The sequence below is a fragment of the Haemorhous mexicanus genome, chromosome 31 (assembly GCF_027477595.1).
Source record: "Haemorhous mexicanus isolate bHaeMex1 chromosome 31, bHaeMex1.pri, whole genome shotgun sequence".
Lineage (NCBI taxonomy): Eukaryota > Metazoa > Chordata > Aves > Passeriformes > Fringillidae > Haemorhous > Haemorhous mexicanus.
Window position 1 is genome coordinate 1,835,655 of NC_082371.1, and position 17,227 is coordinate 1,852,881.

The window sequence follows — 17,227 nt, forward strand, 5'->3', positions numbered from 1 at the left end:
CCCCGCAGAGTCCCGGAGATGCGGGCAGAGCCCCCGCCCGTCCCCGGTTCCCGCTCCCCAAGGACACCCGTCCTGCAGCCGGAGGCTCTGCCCCGAGCCCCCGCATGCCGGTGGCGGCGGGAGGGGGATTAGAGGGCACCACAGAGAGATTAATTAACGCGGGTGAGCCGGGATTAGGGGATTCGGGGCGGGCGCCAATCTGCGGGGCGGGGGCCCAGGCAGGAGCTAGGGGCAGCAGCGGGAAGGTGGCACCGCGTGTGCCCGGCCCAGGTCATCCCTGCGGTGTCCCCTCGAGGGTGCATGGGCAGCTGGACCCCCCCCGGAACCCCGGAGCTCCCGCGGGCACACCGGCGTGTGGTGCAACCCACCCTCCGCACCTGCACTGCGCCCTATACCTGTGCAGCACCCACACCTGTACAGCACCCCACAGCCGCTCTGCACCCCATAACTGCTCTGCACCCACACCTGCACAGCGCGTCAGCTGCACGGCGCCCCACACCTATGCTGCACCGCACACCTGCGCTGCACCTCACACCCGCCCTACAATCCCACAGACCGCATGGCACCCCACACCCCCGTTTTGTCCCAGTCCCAGCGCACACCTGTCCCCGTCTGGGTGCCCGTGCCCCCCGTTCCCCTCCCGATTACCGGACACGCCTCGCCCCAAGCCACGCCCTCAGGCCACGCCCTCAAGCCACGCCCTCAATCCCCGCCACGCCTCCGCGCCACGCCGGGCGCTCTCTCCATTCCCCCTCTCCACCAATCACCGGCCTCGCTCCCGCCCCCGCTGCGCTTCCATCGGCTCAGCCGCCTTGGGCTCATCCTCGCGCGATGAAACGGGCCAATGAGCGGCGCTCCAGCCGCGCGCCGGCTGGCCCGCCTCCAGGCGCGGGGCATACTGGGAGTTGTAGTCCAAATGCCTCTCTGGAAGCGGCCGCTCCAGCGCCTCGGGACTGCGCGTCCCGGCGTGCCCCGCGCGGGAGGCGGGGTGGAGGCGGGGCCAGAGGCGCCGTGGAGGCCGCGGGCGGCAGCGGCGGGACCGTGAACCGGCATCGTGAACTGGCACCGCGACCCGGCACCATGAGCGGCGACGGCGGGGCGCGGGCAGCGGCCGAGCGCGAGGAGTTCGCCGCCTTTTTCCCGCAGATCGTCCGCGACCTGACGGAGGACATGCTGGGACACCCGGAGGTGGGAGACGCCGTGGCGCGGCTGAAGCAGGTGAGAACGGGCCGGGGACGGCGGGACCGGGTCTGGGGGGGCGGGAAGGGCCGGTGGGCGAGGGGCTGGAGGGGTGGGTCAGGTCAGGGCTGCTCACCTGGCCGCGCTCCCGCAGGTGCTCGAGTACAACGCGCCGGGCGGGAAGTGCAACCGGGGGCTGACGGTGGTGGCCGCGTTCCGGCGGCTGGCGGGCCCCGAGCGGCAGGACCCGGAGAGCCTCCGCTGCGCCCTGGCCGTGGGCTGGTGCATCGAGCTGGTGAGAACCGGGACCTCCCCCTGGGAAGGGACCCCAATGGGAATGGGAGCCCCACCCTGCATTTAGGACCCCCCCCACCCCGGGGGATGGGACCCCAATGGGGATGGGAGCCCCATCCTGGGAATGGGACCCCAATGGGGATGGGAGCCCCTCCCTGGATATAGGACCCTCTCCCGGGAATGGGACCCTTCCCCGGGAATGGGATCCCCCCCGGCGATGGGGACCCCCTGGGAATAGGATCCCTGGGGGATGAGACCCTCTGGGAGTGGGATCCCCACCCCGTGGGGATGGGATCCCTCTGGGGATGGGACACCCCTGGATATGGGACCTCCATGGATATGGGACCTCCCCCTCTGGGGATGGAACCCTCTGGGGATGGGACCCCCTGGGAATAGGATCCCTGGGGGATAGGACCTCCCCTGTGGGGATGGGACCCCAATGGAAATGGGACCCCCCCCTCCCGGGGGTGGGACACCCCTGGATGGATATGGGAACCCTGGAGGTGGGACACGCCTGGATATGGGACCCCCCATGGGGGATGGGATCCCCCTGGATGGATATGGGACCCCTGGGGGATGGGACCCCCGGGGTTCCCCCCATCCCTGACCGCCTCTGGCAGTTCCAAGCCTTTTTCCTGGTGGCTGATGACATCATGGACGCGTCGCTGACCCGCCGGGGGCAGCTCTGCTGGTACAAGAAGGTGAGAGCGTCCAGGAGAGCCCTGCTCGGGGCTGGGGGGTGTCCCCTGGGGGGCTCTGGGACACCTCCCTGCCTCCCTGCTGCAGGAGGGGATCGGGCTGGACGCCATCAATGACTCTTTTCTGCTGGAGTCCTCGGTGTACCGGCTGCTGAGGAGGTACTGTGGGCAGCAGCCCTTCTACCTGCACCTGCTGGAGCTCTTCCTGCAGGTGAGCCCGGCTCCCCAAACCTTCCCTGGGGGTTTCTTGGGGTCTGGGCCTGCTTCCTGATGTGTTCCTGAAATTCCTGGGTGTCCTGCTGTGTGTGTGTGGCGTGGGGTCCCAGGATGAGGTGAGAGATGAGAATCTTGGCTCCATGTTCCAGAAGGCTGATTTATTATTTTATGATCTATATTATATGAAAATTAAGGGATCTATTAAAACTATACTAAAAGGATTTCATTGGAAGGCTGGCAAGGAATAGAAAGGAATGATCATAAAATCTTGTGACTGCTCACAGCCTCGACACAGCTGGCTGTCATTGGTCACCAAGTAAAAACAATTTCACATGCTGGGTAATTCTCCAAGTCACATTCCAAGGCAGCAAAACATGGGGAAGCTGAAGCTTCTCAGGAGAAAAGGTCTTAACTAAAGGATTTTTCATAAAATATGTCTGTGACAGACACGTCCTTCCTTTAGACCCAAAGAGGAGCTGAAGCAGGGCTTGGGCTGTGCCCTGTGGGGTTAGGACTCTCCTGGAGGGCTGTGGATGAATCATGGAATCACTCAGTGCTTTGGGCTGGATGGGACCTTAAAGATCATCTTGTCCCACCCCTCTGCCATGGGGACACCTTCCGCTGTCCCAGGCTGCTCCAAGCCCTGTCCAGCCTGGCCTTGGGCACTGCCAGGGATCCAGGGGCACCCACAGCTGCTCTGGGCACCTGTGCCAGGGCCTGCCACCCTCCCAGGGAGGAATTCCTTCCAATACCAATATCACTGGTATATCATAACCATCACCCTTTATCTCATCCTCCCCATGCAAAACATCCTCCTCCTCGATTTTTACAGCCCCTTTAAACACTGAAAAGCTGCAACAAAGCCACAAATCCTTTCCTTCCTCTCCAGACAGGCTACCAGACCGAGCTGGGGCAGACTCTGGACCTCATCACTGCTCCAGTTTCCCAGGTGGACCTGAGCAGGTTCAGCGAGCAGAGGTACCAGGGGCAGAGCCTGGGCCCCTTCCCAGCCCTGCTCAGCCTGGGGCTGGTCATGGGGTGCCTGGGGCTGGGTTTGGGGTGCCTGGGGCTGGGTTTGGGGTGCCTGGGGCTGGGTTTGGGGTGCCCTGCACAGACTCAGCCTGGGGCTGGTCATGGGATGCCTGGGGCTGGTCTTGGGGTGCCCTGCAGAGACTCAGCCTGGGGCTGGGATTTAGGGTGCCCTGCAGAGGGTGACTCTGGGGCTGGGTTTTGGGGTGCTTGGGGCTGGGTTTTGGGGTGCCCTGCACAGACTCAACCTGGGGCTGGGATTTAGGGTGCCTGGGGCTGGTCTTGGGGTGCCCTGCAGAGATTCAGCCTGGGGCTGGTGTTTAGGGTGCCTGGGGCTGGTTTTTGGGGTGCCCTGCAGAGGGTGACCCTGAGGCTGGTTTTTGGGGTGCCCTGCAGTCCCTGCCCTGCAGAGACTCAGCCTGGGGCTGGTTTTGGGGTGCCCTGCAGAGGGGGGCCCTGGGGCTGGTTTTGGGGTGCCCTGCAGAGGGGGGCCCTGGGGCTCAGCCTGGCTCCTCTGGCACAGGTACAAGGCCATTGTGAAGTACAAGACAGCGTTCTACTCCTTCTACCTGCCCGTGGCTGCAGCCATGTACATGGTGAGTGTGCTGGGAGCAGCTCGGGGGGGCCTCACCCTCCTGCCAGGAGCACAGGTCCTGGAAGGCCTGATCCCCAGGTCCTGGAAGGCTTTACTTGATCCCCAGGTCCTGGAAGGCTTTACTTGATCCCCGGTCCTGGAAGGCTTTACTTGATCCCTGGTCCTGGAAGGCTTTAGCTTTTTCCAGGTCCTGGAAGGCTCTACTTTATCCCCAGGTCCTGGAAGGCTCTACTTTATCCCAGGTCCTGGAAGGCTTTACTTTATCCCAGGTCCTGGAAGGCTTTACTTTATCCCAGGTCCTGGAAGGCTTTACTTTATCCCCATGTCCTGGAAGGCTTTATCCTCAGGTCCTGGAAGGCTTTACTTTATCCCCATGTCCTGGAAGGCTTTACTTTACCCCATGTCCTGGAAGGCTTTACTTTACCCCAGGTCCTGGAAGGCTTTACTTTATCCCCAAGCCCAGGAAGGCTTTTTTATGCCTGTTATTTCTTCCCTCCCCGCAGGCAGGCATTGATGGTAAGGAGGAGCACGAGGACGCCAAAGCCATCCTGCTGGAGATGGGGGAGTTCTTCCAGATCCAGGTAGGAGGCGCCTCCACACCCCTGGGTCCTTGCCAGGTGCTGGCTGTGGCACTCAGGCCTTGCCATGGTCCCACAGGACGATTTCCTGGACTGCTACGGGGACCCAGCCCTGACGGGGAAGGTTGGCACCGACATCCAGGACAACAAGTGCAGCTGGCTGGTGGTGCAGTGTCTGCAGAGGGCCACGCCAGAGCAGAGGCACATCCTGGAGGTAAGGCTGGCATCACACACCTGGGAGAGGGGCTGCAGCGCCAGGATGGGCACCTGGAGTGCCAGGTACTGTCACCTGGCTGGGAGGAGGAGGGTGAGAAGAAAGAAGAGAGTGTTGGGGTGTTGTTTTGAGGGTCCTAGGATGAGGGAAGAGATGAATCTGACTCCATGTTTCTTAGAAAGCTGGTTTATTATGTTGTGATATTATATTATGTTAAAAGAAATTATATACTAAAACTATACTAAACAATAAAAAAAAGGAGTACATCAGAAGGCTAAAAAAAGAATGAATAATAAAAACGGGACAGACCAGAGAGTCTGACACAGCTGGACTGGGATTGGTCATTAAGAAAAAACAATTCACATGGAACCAATCAAAAATGCACGTCCCAAAGCAGCAAAGCACAAGGAGAAGCCATCAGATAATATTGGTTTTGTTTTCCACTGAAGCTTCTCATCTTCCTAAGAGAAAAAAATCCTAGCAAAAAGATTTTTCATTAAATATCACAGTAACAAAGAGAGAGAGAACAAAGCTCCTGAACAAAGCTCCTGCCCCGTGCAGCGCCGTGAGCTGGGATGGCCCTGACTCACTCCAGGGATTTTTCTCAGGAGAACTACGGCTCTAAGGAGCCCCAGAAGGTGGCCAAGGTGAAGGAGCTCTACGATGCCCTGGGCATGCAGGCGGCGTTCCGGGAGTACGAGGAGAGCAGCTACCGGCGCCTGCAGGAGCTGATCGGGAGGCACGCCCGGCGCCTGCCCAGGGACATCTTCCTGGACCTGGCACAGAAGATCTACAAGCGGCAGAAGTGATGGAGGGGCCTGGCAGGGGGCTGGGCTCGGTCACTGACGGGCTGGAGCTGCTCCCTGCCCTGGGAGGGGCCGGGGCGGGTTGTAGGAGCTGCGCTGGGATGGCCGGGGGGGGTTTCAGCCATCTCCCCCCGGCCGTGTGTCAATAAACATAAATTATTGTAGCTGCGCTGCCCGCTGTTGTCTGGGGACCGGGCTGGGTGGCGGGGAGGGGGAGGCCGGTACCCCTCCCGTGCTTTCCGGGGTGGGGGGATGCCCGGAGCGCCGCCCCCGCCGGCGGCGGGGCGGGACCGGGCGGCTCCCGGCGGGCGGCGGCGGGGCCGCGGCTCCTCCCTCCCTCCCGCAGCCGCATTCGCCGCCGCAGCGCCGAGGTGAGCGGGGGACGGGGAAGGGGATGGAGCCGGGCGGGGGCTGCAGGGGGATGGGGAGGGCCGCGCCCAGCAGGGCCGCTCCTGCTGCCGGGCCGGCGGTGCTCGCCCTGGGGCCGGGGGATGCTCGGGGCCGGGGGATGCTCGGAGATGAAGCATGCTCGGGGCCGGGGGATGCTCGGAGCCGGGGGATGATCGGAGCCGCCCTCCCGCGCTCTCCGCTGCCCGTTCCCTGCCCGGAGCCTCCAGCAGGTGCCCGGGGCCGCGGCTCCCTCCCTGGTAAAGCCGGGCCCGGTGGTGCGCTGCCGGTTCTGCGGCGGTTCCCAGGGCCGGGGGCTTCCGGCCAAGCCCTGGTCCCTGAGCCCCCCTGGTGCCACCGCCCCCAGCCAGGACAGCATCCCTCCCCTGCCCCATCCCCCCCGTCTCGACGAGGCTCCAAGGGCGTTTTCTCCTTGACGGCATCCCCGAGATGCTCCCGACCCTCCGGAGGGAATCCAGCCCCGGAGCAGCCGAGCTTCCTGGGATCATTCCCAGGCCGTGCTCCAGGGACCAGCGGCTGCCTTCGGTCCCTGCCCGGCTGCAGAGCCCCAAGGCTGGCGGGAAGCTGTGGGGCAGCCCCTCCTTCGGGGCACATCCCCTTCTCTAACCCCCAGCCCTTGTGCCAGGCCCTGCTGCAAGGTCACAGCCGTCCCTCTTCCCCCGGCTGTGCCTCTCTCCAGGTTTGTCCCGCTGCGCTCTTCCCTGACCAGGAGGGTGTTTGGTGCTTGCAGGGAGCTGGATGGTGTGAAGAGAAGAGCTGCTGGCCTTTCCTGGGAGCCCGGGCACTTCCAGCGAGGCAGCACCATGCTGGCTCCAAAGAAAGGCCTCCTGTGCAACCTCAACCACATCCACCTGCAGCACATCTCCCTGGGGCTGCACCTCTCCCGGCACCCCGAGCTCCAGGATGGCTCCACGGGCGGGGGAGAGCAGACGGGCTGCACCCAGTGCCCGGAGAACCGGGAGCCAGTGGATGCCAATTCCAACAATCCCTCCGTGAAATGCCGCTGCTGTGAGTCCCACGCTCCAGAGCCGGAGACGCTCGGGCTGCAGAACCCTGAGGATTTCCCCTGCCTGCACAGCGGAGACGAGGAGGAGGCGGCTTCCCCTTGTGATCCCCCTTGTGATCTGGCTTCCTCCTCCTCCTCCTCCTCCTCCTCCTCTGTCAGTAGCTGCTCGGATTTCAGCTTGGATGACTCCCCGGTCTCGGTGTACTGCAAGGAGTTTGCCAGAGCAGGGTCCCAGTCCCCTGACAAGCAGCTGAACGTCATTCCCACAGAAAACGCCTGGCATGGAGAGCCTCTGGCTGATGGAGAGCCTCTGGCTGACCGAGAGCCTCTGGCTGACCAGCACAGGACATGCCATGGGAGAGATGCCAACCACAACTCCCCGGTGCCCCTGAGAGCCACCAAGAGCTCTGTGGCCAGCAAGAGCCCAGACAGCCTCTGCAGCAACAACTCGCTCGACTCCCACTGCGACGAGCTCTCTCCCAGCACAGCAGCACAGGAGACCACCGGCACCTGCACCGACCTAGACCCCAACTGCAACCCCCTCCCCGAGCCCGATGCCGCGCCTTCAGCCCCGCCGCCCGTGCCGGAACGGAGGGATCCCGGTATCCCGAGCAGCGCTCCGGAGCCGCGGCCCCGGCCCGGCGGGCTCCCCCCGCCCGTGCCCCCTCGGCCCCGGCGGCGGCTGCAGGTCCTGAACGCGCAAAGAGCGGAGCGGCCGCTCGGGCCAGCGCGGCCGGCAGAGCCCAAGGCCGGTCCGGGTGAGCTCTGCAGAGACGCGGCCACCAAGACCATCACCTCCTTCCACGAGCTGGCCCAGAGGAGGAAGAGGAACGCGGCTGGGCCCACCCTCGCCCAGGCCAGGGTTGACCGCAGTGACTGGCTGATCGTGTTCTCGCCTGACACGGAGCTGCCCCCCACCTGCGAGCTTCTCTCCGGCACCGCGGGCCAGGAGCCAGCCCGGCCCCAGCCCCAGCCCCAGCCCCAGCCCCAGCCCCAGCCCCAGCCCCAGCAGGACGGGCCAGCCAGGCCTCCCGGCCCCAGGCAGAGAGAGGTGACGACGTTCAAGGAGCTGCGGTCCCGCAGCGCCGCCAGGCAGCCCAAGGGGCAGCGGGCAGAGCCGGCCCAGCACCCCCCCGTGCCCCCGGCGACCGCCCCGGGCTGGGGGCCCCCCGCGTCCCTGGGGGGCGGACAGGTGCTGGCAGCCAGCGACGGCCCCCAGCCGAGAAGGAGACCCCGGCCGAGCCTGCAGCCCATCGCGGAGGGGCAGCCGAGGGATGTGGAGAAGGGGGGGCTGCCCCCAGGGGAAAAGGGGCTGGGCACCGCCCCGCTCCGGAGGCTCGGGGGTCCCGGCGGGGACCCCGCGGTGCCACGGGCGGCCCAGAGAGGAGACGAGACCCGCCCGGGGGGTGAGTCTGGGGGTGAGTCTGGCTCCCTCCAGGGTCCTGCCTGGGGGTTGCGGGGCCAGGTGCGCGTCTCCGGACGGTGGGAGCGATCCCGGGCCGGGCACGGCGAGGTCCGCGGGTCTCCCCGCATGGCCCGGCGCGGCCCGGGACGTGCCGGGGCTGTCCCGGTGCCGCTCCGCCCCGCGGCTCCCAGCGCGCTTCCTCCGCCCGGCCCGGCCCCGCCGCCCTTCGCCCCGCGGCTCCATGAGCCGCAGCGAGCCGGGCCCCGCCGCCGGCCCCGCTCCTCCCCCGGGCCCGGGCAGCGCTCCAGCCGCCGGCCCGCCTGACCCCGCTGCCCCGCTCTCTCCAGCCAGGCCCGAGCCGCTCGCCGCTGGAGCCGCCGCTGGAGCCGCCGCTGGAGCCGCCCGGCCCGGCGGGGGAAGAGCGGAGGGGCCCCATGGCGAGCAAACGAAAGGTTGGGGCAAATCCTCGCCGGAGCCGCGGCGGGGGAGTGGGACAGAACGGGGCGGGAGGGGAGGAGGAGGCAACGGGACCCGCGGGGTCGGGAGGGTGCGGGTCGGGGTCCTGGGCACCCGCAGCGCTGGGCTGGGGCAGGGACAGCGGAGGGCACGCAGGGACGGTGCGGGCAGGGACGGTGCGGGCAGGGACAGTGCGGGCAGGGACGGTGCAGGCAGGGACGGTGCAGGCAGGGACAGTGCGGGCAGGGACAGTGTGGGCAGGGACACTGCAGGCAGGGACAGGCAGCGCTGCCTGCACCGGGCCCGGCCCTGCCCGCTCCCGGCAGGTGATCCGGGCAAGCCGGAGAACGCGGCTGCAGCCACCGCCGCAGCCTCCCCGAGGGTGCCCCGGTTCCAGCACGGCACTGTGGGCGCTGCGGGGTCCGGTGGTGTCCGGGGCCGCTCGGTGCCCGGCGGGTCCCTCCGAGCTGACGCTTCTCTCCTCCTCTCCCTCATCCCCAGCGCTGCTGGTCGCCGTCAGCTCCGCTGTGGACAAGGTCATCGCCCATTTCAGCACTGCACGGAACCTGGTGCAGAAGGTGAGAGCTGGGCTAGGCTGGCCAGGAAGGATTTTGGGATTCCCTCATCCCTCCCAGCGGAATCGGGTGCTGCCCTTCCCCTCCCTCCCCTCTGCTCGTGCCTCCCTCAGGCCCAGCTGGGGGACAGCCGGCTCAACCCCGACGTGGGCTACCTGCTGCTGCACACCCTGTGCCCTGCGCTCTACGCCTTGGTGGAGGACGGGCTGAAGCCGTTCCAGAAGGATGTTATCACAGGCCAGAGGAAAAATTCCCCCTGGAGTGTGGTGGAAGCCTCGGTGAAGACAGGTGAGGGTGGAGCTGGGGGCATCTGCAGGTGCCTGGAGTGCTGCTGTGCCCTGGGCAGTGAGTGTCTGTGCTCTGCACCCCACAGGCCCCAACAGCCGCTCCCTGCACTCCCTGTGCTGGCACGTGGCCGGGCTGGCCCCCCTCAGCAGCAGCAGGCAGAAGTTCCACGCCTTCATCCTCGGCCTTCTGAAGTGAGTGCTGACCCCGCCAGCCCCACTGCCACAGCAGGATGGAGCTGTCCCAGGGGCTCTAATTTGGGGTCCCTTTGTCTTGTTTAGCATGAAACAGCTGGAGTTGTGGATATCTCACCTGCAGAAGAGCCCAGGTAAGGACACAGTGCCCAGGAGCTCCCTCCCCAAGCCCTCTCAACCTGCCAGGCTGAAAATTCCACTCTGGGCTTGGGATACCTCCAGTTTCCATAGTGGATCGTTTTCCATGGTGCATCTTCAGCACAGAGGGTGCTCTGACTGACATGGGCAGCCTGGCTGGCCCTTGGGGGAGATGTGACAAGGACAGGGGACATTCTGCACCTGCCTCACCTGTCCCTGTCCCCACAGGTGTGATCTCCGTGCTTTACTCACCCACGGCCTTCTTTGCCCTGAGCCAAGGGCCTCTTCCCCACCTTGCTGATGAACTTCTGCTGCTCATCCAGCCCCTCTCGGTGCTGACTTTCCACCTGGACTTGCTCTTTGAGCACCACCACCTCTCCGTGGACGTCCGGCCCTTGTCCCGCCGGCTGGAGTCCCCACTGTCCCCCGGCCGTGGCCCCGTCCCGGTGCGGGGGTCTCTGGGGGGCCAGAGCCATGCTGCTGGGGACAGCCTGGAGGATGAGACCCCCCCCGATGCTCTGGGCAGGGTGGGGGGCACAGGGGGCCGGTCCCAAGTGACCATGGGTGGGTTGGTTCCTACCCCCCCAGTGGGGGCTGCCCTGCAGCAAACCTTGCGGCACGTGCTGCGCTGGGGCGACCAGCTCAGCCGCACCTTGCTGGGGTCTGACACCCCCCCCGAGAGCCACGGGCCTCAGGAGGGCACTGGGGGCACTGGGGCTGGCCTCAGTGGCTGGTGGGGCCAGCTGAGCCAGAGCTCCAGGATTTACACTGCTCCCAGCAAGGAAAAGTCCCCCTCGGTCTGGTGGACGAAGCTGCGGGCGGGGGAGCCCAGCCCGGGCCAGGCTGCGCAATCCCAAACTTCCCTGAGTGAGCCCAGAGGCACGGAGCTGCAGCTCCTTCAGACCAAAGCTGGCCCTGAACGCTCTGGCCCAAAGCCCAGCAGCAGCACTGACACCTCAGGGACCTGTTCCCCTGAAGATCTCTTCTTGCCCACTGGAACCGGGGCGTTGTCCAAGCTGGATGATCCCACTGCTGGAAAGAACCTTCTGGCTGCTTCCCTAGAGCCACCTGCCAACAGGAACCAGGCAGCACCTTCTGGCCCAGAGATGGGTGATCCTCCCAGTCCTGACAAGGGCAGCTGGCTGGGCTGGCTCTTTGGAGCCACCAACCCCTCGTCCAGGAGCTTCCCCTCCAGCCCTGACACAGCCTCGGCCAGGTCCAGGTAAGACCCAGCTTGGGCAGGTATCGGGGGGAGGGTTTGTGTGTGCTCAGGGGTTTCTGTGTGCTCAGGTGTGCTGAGGGAGGGTTTCTGTGCCTGCCTCACCACGGTGGTGGCCTCGTGGGGATCTGTTAGGGTTCCCAAAAGTGCTGCTGCCACCGCCTTGTTCAGTCCTGTGGAGCTGCAGGAGTTCCTGGGGAGGCTCAGCACTGCTTGATGGCTCCCAGATCACCAGAACAACCTAAGATAAGGAGCAGCAAGAGCTCCCAGGTGAGCTGGTGGCTCTCTTTGCTCTGGCAGGAGGCCGTCCCGCTGGCTGGCCCCCAGCCCGCGCGTCCTGGCCGGGGTGGTGAAGGGTCTGGCGCCCAACAGGAGCCGCGCTCCGGAGCAGCCGGGCAGGACCGCACCGGCCCTGCCCCCGGCCCGCAGGTGAGGCAGGGCTGGGTGCGGGCAGGGCCGGGAGCGGGCAGGGCCGGGGGCGGGCAGGGCCGGGAACGGGCAGGGCCGGGAACGGGCAGGGCTGGGGCGGGCAGGGCCGGGAACGGGCAGGGCCGGGGGCGGGCAGGGCCGGGAGCGGGCAGGGCCGGGGGCGGGCAGGGCTGGGTGCGGGCAGGGCTGGGAGCGGGCAGGGCCGGGAGCGGGCAGGGCCGGGAGCGGGCAGGGCCGGGAACGGGCAGGGCCGGGAACGGGCAGGGCTGGGGCGGGCAGGGCCGGGAACGGGCAGGGCCGGGAGCGGGCAGGGCCGGGAGCGGGCAGGGCTCCGAGCGGGCAGGGCTCCGAGCGGGCAGGGCTGGGTGCGGGCAGGGCCGGGAGCGGGCGGGGCCGGGAGCGGGCGGGGCCGGGAACGGGCAGGGCCGGGAACGGGCAGGGCCGGGGGCGGGCAGGGCTGGGAGCGGGCAGGGCTGGAAGTGGTCAGGGCTGGGAGCGGGCAGGGCCGGGAACGGGCAGGGTCTGGAGCGGGCAGGGCCGGGAACGGGCAGGGCCGGGAGCGGGCAGGGCCGGGAGCGGGCAGGGCTCCGAGAGGGCAGGGCCGGGAGCGGGCAGTTCTGGAGCGGGCAGGGTTGGGAACGGGCAGGGCCGGGAGCGGGCAGTTCTGGGGCGGGCAGGGTTGCGAGGGCTTTTCTGGCTGGGGGAAAGCCGGGGCTGCTCTCAGACACGGCCTGGGGGTCGCACACATCTCTAAGGGAAAGCCATGACTGCAGCCCCAAGGGTCCCCTTCCCCTGCTGGGCTCTGGGGGAACCTGAGCCTCTGCCCACCGGGGGTCAGCTGTTTTTCCCAGACGTTTTGGGGGCGGTTTTTTTGCATTTTCTTGTGTGCTTTCTGGATTTGTGGCAGTTTGTGTGGGGCAAGTATGTGGCAGCTGTGAGCTGGCTGTTGGAACAGCTCTGTCCGAGGGGGCAGGGTGGGTATGTGGCCATCCCAAACGGTGTTTGGCTACTTCCCTCTTCCCCATCCTCGCTGACCCCACTGTCCCCACACCCTCTGTGCCATCTCTGATGTCCCCACCCCTCCTGCTCTGCTCCTCCTCCTGGGGGCTGCCTGGCAGGACAGCTCTGCCAAGTACAGACCCCTCCTCAGGGGGCACCTCTGCCGGAGGAAATCCCTGATTCTACCCAATTCCCACCCCCCAGGTGGTGTGGGAGCCTCTGAGGGTCCTCGGGGTCCCCGGGGAGGCGAGTCTGAGGTGACATTTGTGGCACAGGGGTGACATTTGTGGTGCAGGGCAGTTCGGGCACTGTGTGACCACACGGGCACGGCCGACGGGCACCTGAGCTTCCAAAAAGGGGACATCCTGGAGCTTCTCTCCACCGTGGATGAAGACTGGATCCGCTGCTGCCATGGCAACAGCACCGGCCTCGTTCCTGTTGGTTACACATCCCTGATTTTGTGAGGAGGAGGAGGAGGAGGAGGAAGGGACCTGAGGAAGCAGCTGAGCTCTCCGGAGCGGGTGCCAGCTCCGGGAGGGGATGTCTCCTGTCACCTCCAGAGCTTCACCACCTCCGGGGCTGGCAGCTCCCCGGGGACCCTTCCCTGTGCCTGTCACTGCTGCATGAGGTCACAGTCTGCCACCGTGTCCCCCGGCCCCGCGGCTCCTCTTTGGCAGCTCGGGCTCCCTCAGCCGCTGCCCACCCCCGTGCCAGGGCAGGGACGCCACCTCTCCCTGCCCCGTGTCGCCTCCGTGCCGTCTGTCCTGCCACCGCTGCCACCTCCCCGTGCCCTGCCGTGCCCCGGGGCCGGGGCCGGTCCCCCCCAGCACTCTGTAAATAATTGTAACCACAGGAATGAGCTCGTTCCGCGGGGAAAAAGCTGGAAATAAAGGTTGTGACTCACGTGTGCACGCGTGGCAGTGGTTGCTGGGGCTGGCACTGGCCACGGGCTCATGGGTGGGATCAGGAGATGCTGGGGCTGTGCTGGTTTCTCAGCATCCCGGCTGCCGGCCAGGGAGAGCAGGGAGGCTTCACACCCCAGCAGAAGGTGCCCTGAAGACACCCAGGCTCCTCCACAGCGTGGGAGAGGCGGCTGCAGCCTCCCAGAGCCAGGAATATCCCTGGAAAAGCTGCTGGGGACCAGCCGTGGGAGCTGCACAGCAACTGGGAACAGCCCAGGTCACTGGTTGAGTTATTTATGTAACTTCAACAAATCTTTTCATAGCCCAGAGGATGGCAGTAGGGGCTAGACAGCTCCAAGGCCTTCATGGTTTTGTCATTGCCTGTGATTTCATGCCAGAATTTGCGTTTCCTGCTGGGCTCCCCAGTGAGAGCAAGGTGTGGCCATGCCGGGGAGTGGCCGCAGGGCAGCAGCAGCCTGGCCCCAGGGACAGCTTTGGGCCTCTGCTCCCTCTCATGGCCACGTTTCACCCTCCTGACTTCCCCTTTCGGTGGCCAAAAGCCGCTGTGTCAGCCCGCGGGCAGAGCTGCTCTCCTTTCACTCTGCTCTCGTTTCCATTTCTCTCCCTGGGATTTTCATTCTCAGCCGAGTGACGTTATCTCCTAATTGGAATGTTCCTTGGCTCGCCTTAAGGAGGCTTGATTGATTTCCACAGCTGCTTCTGGACTTTTTGAACGAGGTCATGCCAGGAGGCGAGGAAGCCAGGTGGTACTTCCATTTCTTTATTTTCTTTTTAAACAAACAGCCCTCCGAGCCTTGGCCTGGGGCCTTGGGTGTAAAAGGGGCGTAGGGTCAAGCGTGGCATTTCCATGATCAGAGAGCCAGACTGGGAAAGGGAAAAAGGAAAATCAGGTTCCACACAAGGGGGGTGGAGGAGAAGCTGTTTCATTCCTGAGGGACCCTGCAGGTGAGAGATCTCTCTGCACTCACCTGTGCAGGTGAGTGCCCTGCCTCAGTGGGACACGCCCTGGGGGTGACAGTCCCCAACCTGTGCAGGACAAGGGGGCTCCAGGCACAGGGTTTACACCCTGGGAAGAGGCACCAAATCTGTGGATTCAATGGCTCCTGCCCCAATTTGCCTCACAGGCAGCCATGGTCACAACCCCTGTGACCCCTCACAGTGACCGTGCTGTCCCCACCCCTCCTGCAGAGCCTCTGGGGTCACACTGAACCCCCTGAGACCTCCAACAGCTGGGGATTAATCCCAGGGGCTGTTCCTGGGTTCCCATCCCAGGGGGTGATCCCAAGTTGGGTGTTCCTAGGGGGCGATCCCGGGTTCCAGTCCCAGGGGCTGTTCCCAGGTTCTCATCCTGGGTGGGTGATCCCAGCTTGGTTCCCATCCCAGTGGTGGATCCCAGGTTCCAGTCCCAGGGGCTGTTCCCAGATTCCCATCCCCAGGGGAGTGATCCAAAGTTGGTTCCCATCCCCAAGGGGGTGTTCCCAGGTTCCCATCCCAGGTAGGTGATCCCAAGTTGGTTCCCATCCCAGGTGGGTGTTCCCAGGTTCCCAGGGTGTGTTTGGGAGCCAGGACAGCCCAATGCCCACCTCGCCCCCAGCCCAGAGCTGAGTGCCACCTCCACGTGTTCCTTGGACACTCCAGGGATGAGCACTCCAAACCTCCCTGGGCAGTTCCAAGCCCTGAGCTCCCTTTCCAGGAGAAATTCCTGCTGGTGCCCACCCTGAGGCTCCCCTGAGGCCGTTCCCTCTGCTCCTGTCCCTGTTCCCTGGAGCAGAGCCCGACCCCCCTGGCTGTCCAGGAGCTGTGCAGAGCCACAAGGTCCCCCTGAGCCTCCTTTGCTCCAGGCTGAGCCCCCTCCCAGCTCCCTCAGGAATTCTCCAGCCCCTTCCCAGCTCCTCAGGAATTCTCCAACCCCTTCCCAGCTCCCTCAGGAATTCTCCATTCCCTTCCCAGCTCCCTCAGGAATTCTCCATTCCCTTCCCAGCTCCCTCAGGAATTCTCCAGCCCCTTCCCAGCTCCCTCAGGAATTCTCCAGCCCCTTCCCAGCTCCTCAGGAATTCTCCAGCCCCTTCCCAGCTCCCTCAGGAATTCTCCAGCCCTTCCCAGCTCCCTCAGGAATTCTCCATCCCCTTCCCAGCTCCCTCAGGAATTCTCCATCCCCTTCCCAGCTCCCTCAGGAATTCTCCATTCCCTTCCCAGCTCCCTCAGGAGTTCTCCAGCCCCTTCCCAGCTCTGGACAGGCTCCAGCCCCTCATGCTCTCCCTTGTCACAAAGGGCCCAAGACTGAGCCAGGGTTTGAGGTCCCTCGGCAGGGGCAGCACAAGGGGCTGGGGTCACTGCCCTGGCCCAGTGGCCACGCTGGGACTGGTCCAGGCCAGGTGCCATTGGCCTCCTGCCCACCTGGGCACAGCTGGGCACAGCTGGGCCCGTGTCCAGCTGCTGTCCCCAGCACCCCCAGGGCCTTTCCAGCTTTTCAGCCCCTTTTCCCTGAGCCTGGAGTGTGACCCGAGGGCAGCTCCCAGCATTAGCTGAGCCTCACCCCACGGATCCCGTGGATCTCATGGATCCAGCCTGCCCAGATGGATCCTCAGCAAAGAAAACCCCCCGAGCCAGCCTTAGGAAAAGATTTTCCATTTAATACTAGACTCTCAGGATTGAGATGCAGGCTTTTTATGCAATTACATCCAATGTTAAAATTGGTAATACATAATTTACAAAGATTAACATCAAAACAATGATCTATTTAGATATGCTTTGTAAAAAGGAAATATATTAGCAGCATTTATTTTCAGCAATCACACAGCCTACACCCATGCAGACTAAGGTTCAGCTCTATTTGCAGTAACGTAGTGCTTCTGGCTCCGGCGGCGCTCCTGGGGACACACGGGTCTGCTCAGTATTATAAAATAACCAAAAAATAAAAAAAGTCATTAATTTCTACACCAGTAAGAAAAAACAATTCTTTGCACTTACCTAACATTTGATTGTCTAAAAAACATTTTGTTTAGTCTTTCAACAAAAGAAAGATAAAATGACAGAGCTAGTGTCTCGCTTCTGTACGCACTTTATTTTTTTTATTTTTTTTTTAAAAACTTTTTAGTGTTTAACACCATTTGAGACAATGATTTCTGTTTGAAACTAAATGAGACAACTCGAGGGGTTGGACATGCGATATTCCTACTACACGCACGAGTATTTTATACTCAGGGTTCCTGGTACTGTACAGTGCTTCTCTACAGTAAGAAAATATTCCAAACTATTTTCTTATTTCTTTTTTTTTTTAATAAAATATTTTTTTTCTCAAAGGGTTTTTTTCCTTTCTTTTTTTTTTTGGTGTTTTTTTTTGTTTTGTTTTTTCTCTTTTTAAATCAACACATAAAAGTTAATGGAATGAGTCATGTTCCACTAAGAGTAAAATAATTATAATAATAACAAGAATGTACATTAGGACGAGCTTGGTCCATAAAAAGGAACATGTAACTACGGTATTGCTTTACATCCACGCAGCAGATATATACAACTTGGCACATTAAAAACCGGATTTCTTAGAAGAACACCTAAAACAGGACTGGATATGCATGTGT

The 17,227-nt window shown here is 63.5% G+C and overlaps 2 protein-coding genes and 1 long non-coding RNA gene across 3 annotated transcripts; all 3 read left to right on the forward strand.

Annotated features, from left to right (window-relative positions):
* Window positions 1-987: 987 nt before the first annotated feature.
* Window positions 988-5,773, forward strand: FDPS (farnesyl diphosphate synthase). The gene is made up of 9 exons (XM_059871247.1): window positions 988-1,218; window positions 1,334-1,474; window positions 2,094-2,174; window positions 2,260-2,382; window positions 3,277-3,365; window positions 3,940-4,012; window positions 4,515-4,592; window positions 4,669-4,803; window positions 5,412-5,773. Exons 1-9 carry the CDS (start codon window positions 1,081-1,083, stop codon window positions 5,610-5,612), a joined length of 1,059 nt encoding a protein of 352 aa, XP_059727230.1. The 5' UTR covers window positions 988-1,080; the 3' UTR covers window positions 5,613-5,773.
* Window positions 5,774-6,805: 1,032 nt separating this feature from the next.
* RUSC1 (RUN and SH3 domain containing 1) lies at window positions 6,806-13,630 on the forward strand. The gene is made up of 9 exons (XM_059870918.1): window positions 6,806-8,433; window positions 8,489-8,880; window positions 9,386-9,462; window positions 9,573-9,747; window positions 9,833-9,938; window positions 10,026-10,072; window positions 10,305-11,298; window positions 11,596-11,724; window positions 13,019-13,630. Exons 1-9 carry the CDS (start codon window positions 6,821-6,823, stop codon window positions 13,185-13,187), a joined length of 3,702 nt encoding a protein of 1,233 aa, XP_059726901.1. The 5' UTR covers window positions 6,806-6,820; the 3' UTR covers window positions 13,188-13,630.
* Window positions 13,631-14,403: 773 nt separating this feature from the next.
* Window positions 14,404-17,141, forward strand: LOC132340079 (uncharacterized). Its single transcript, XR_009489810.1, has 2 exons — window positions 14,404-14,959; window positions 15,043-17,141. It is a non-coding gene; the product is annotated as an uncharacterized LOC132340079 (long non-coding RNA).
* Window positions 17,142-17,227: the final 86 nt, after the last annotated feature.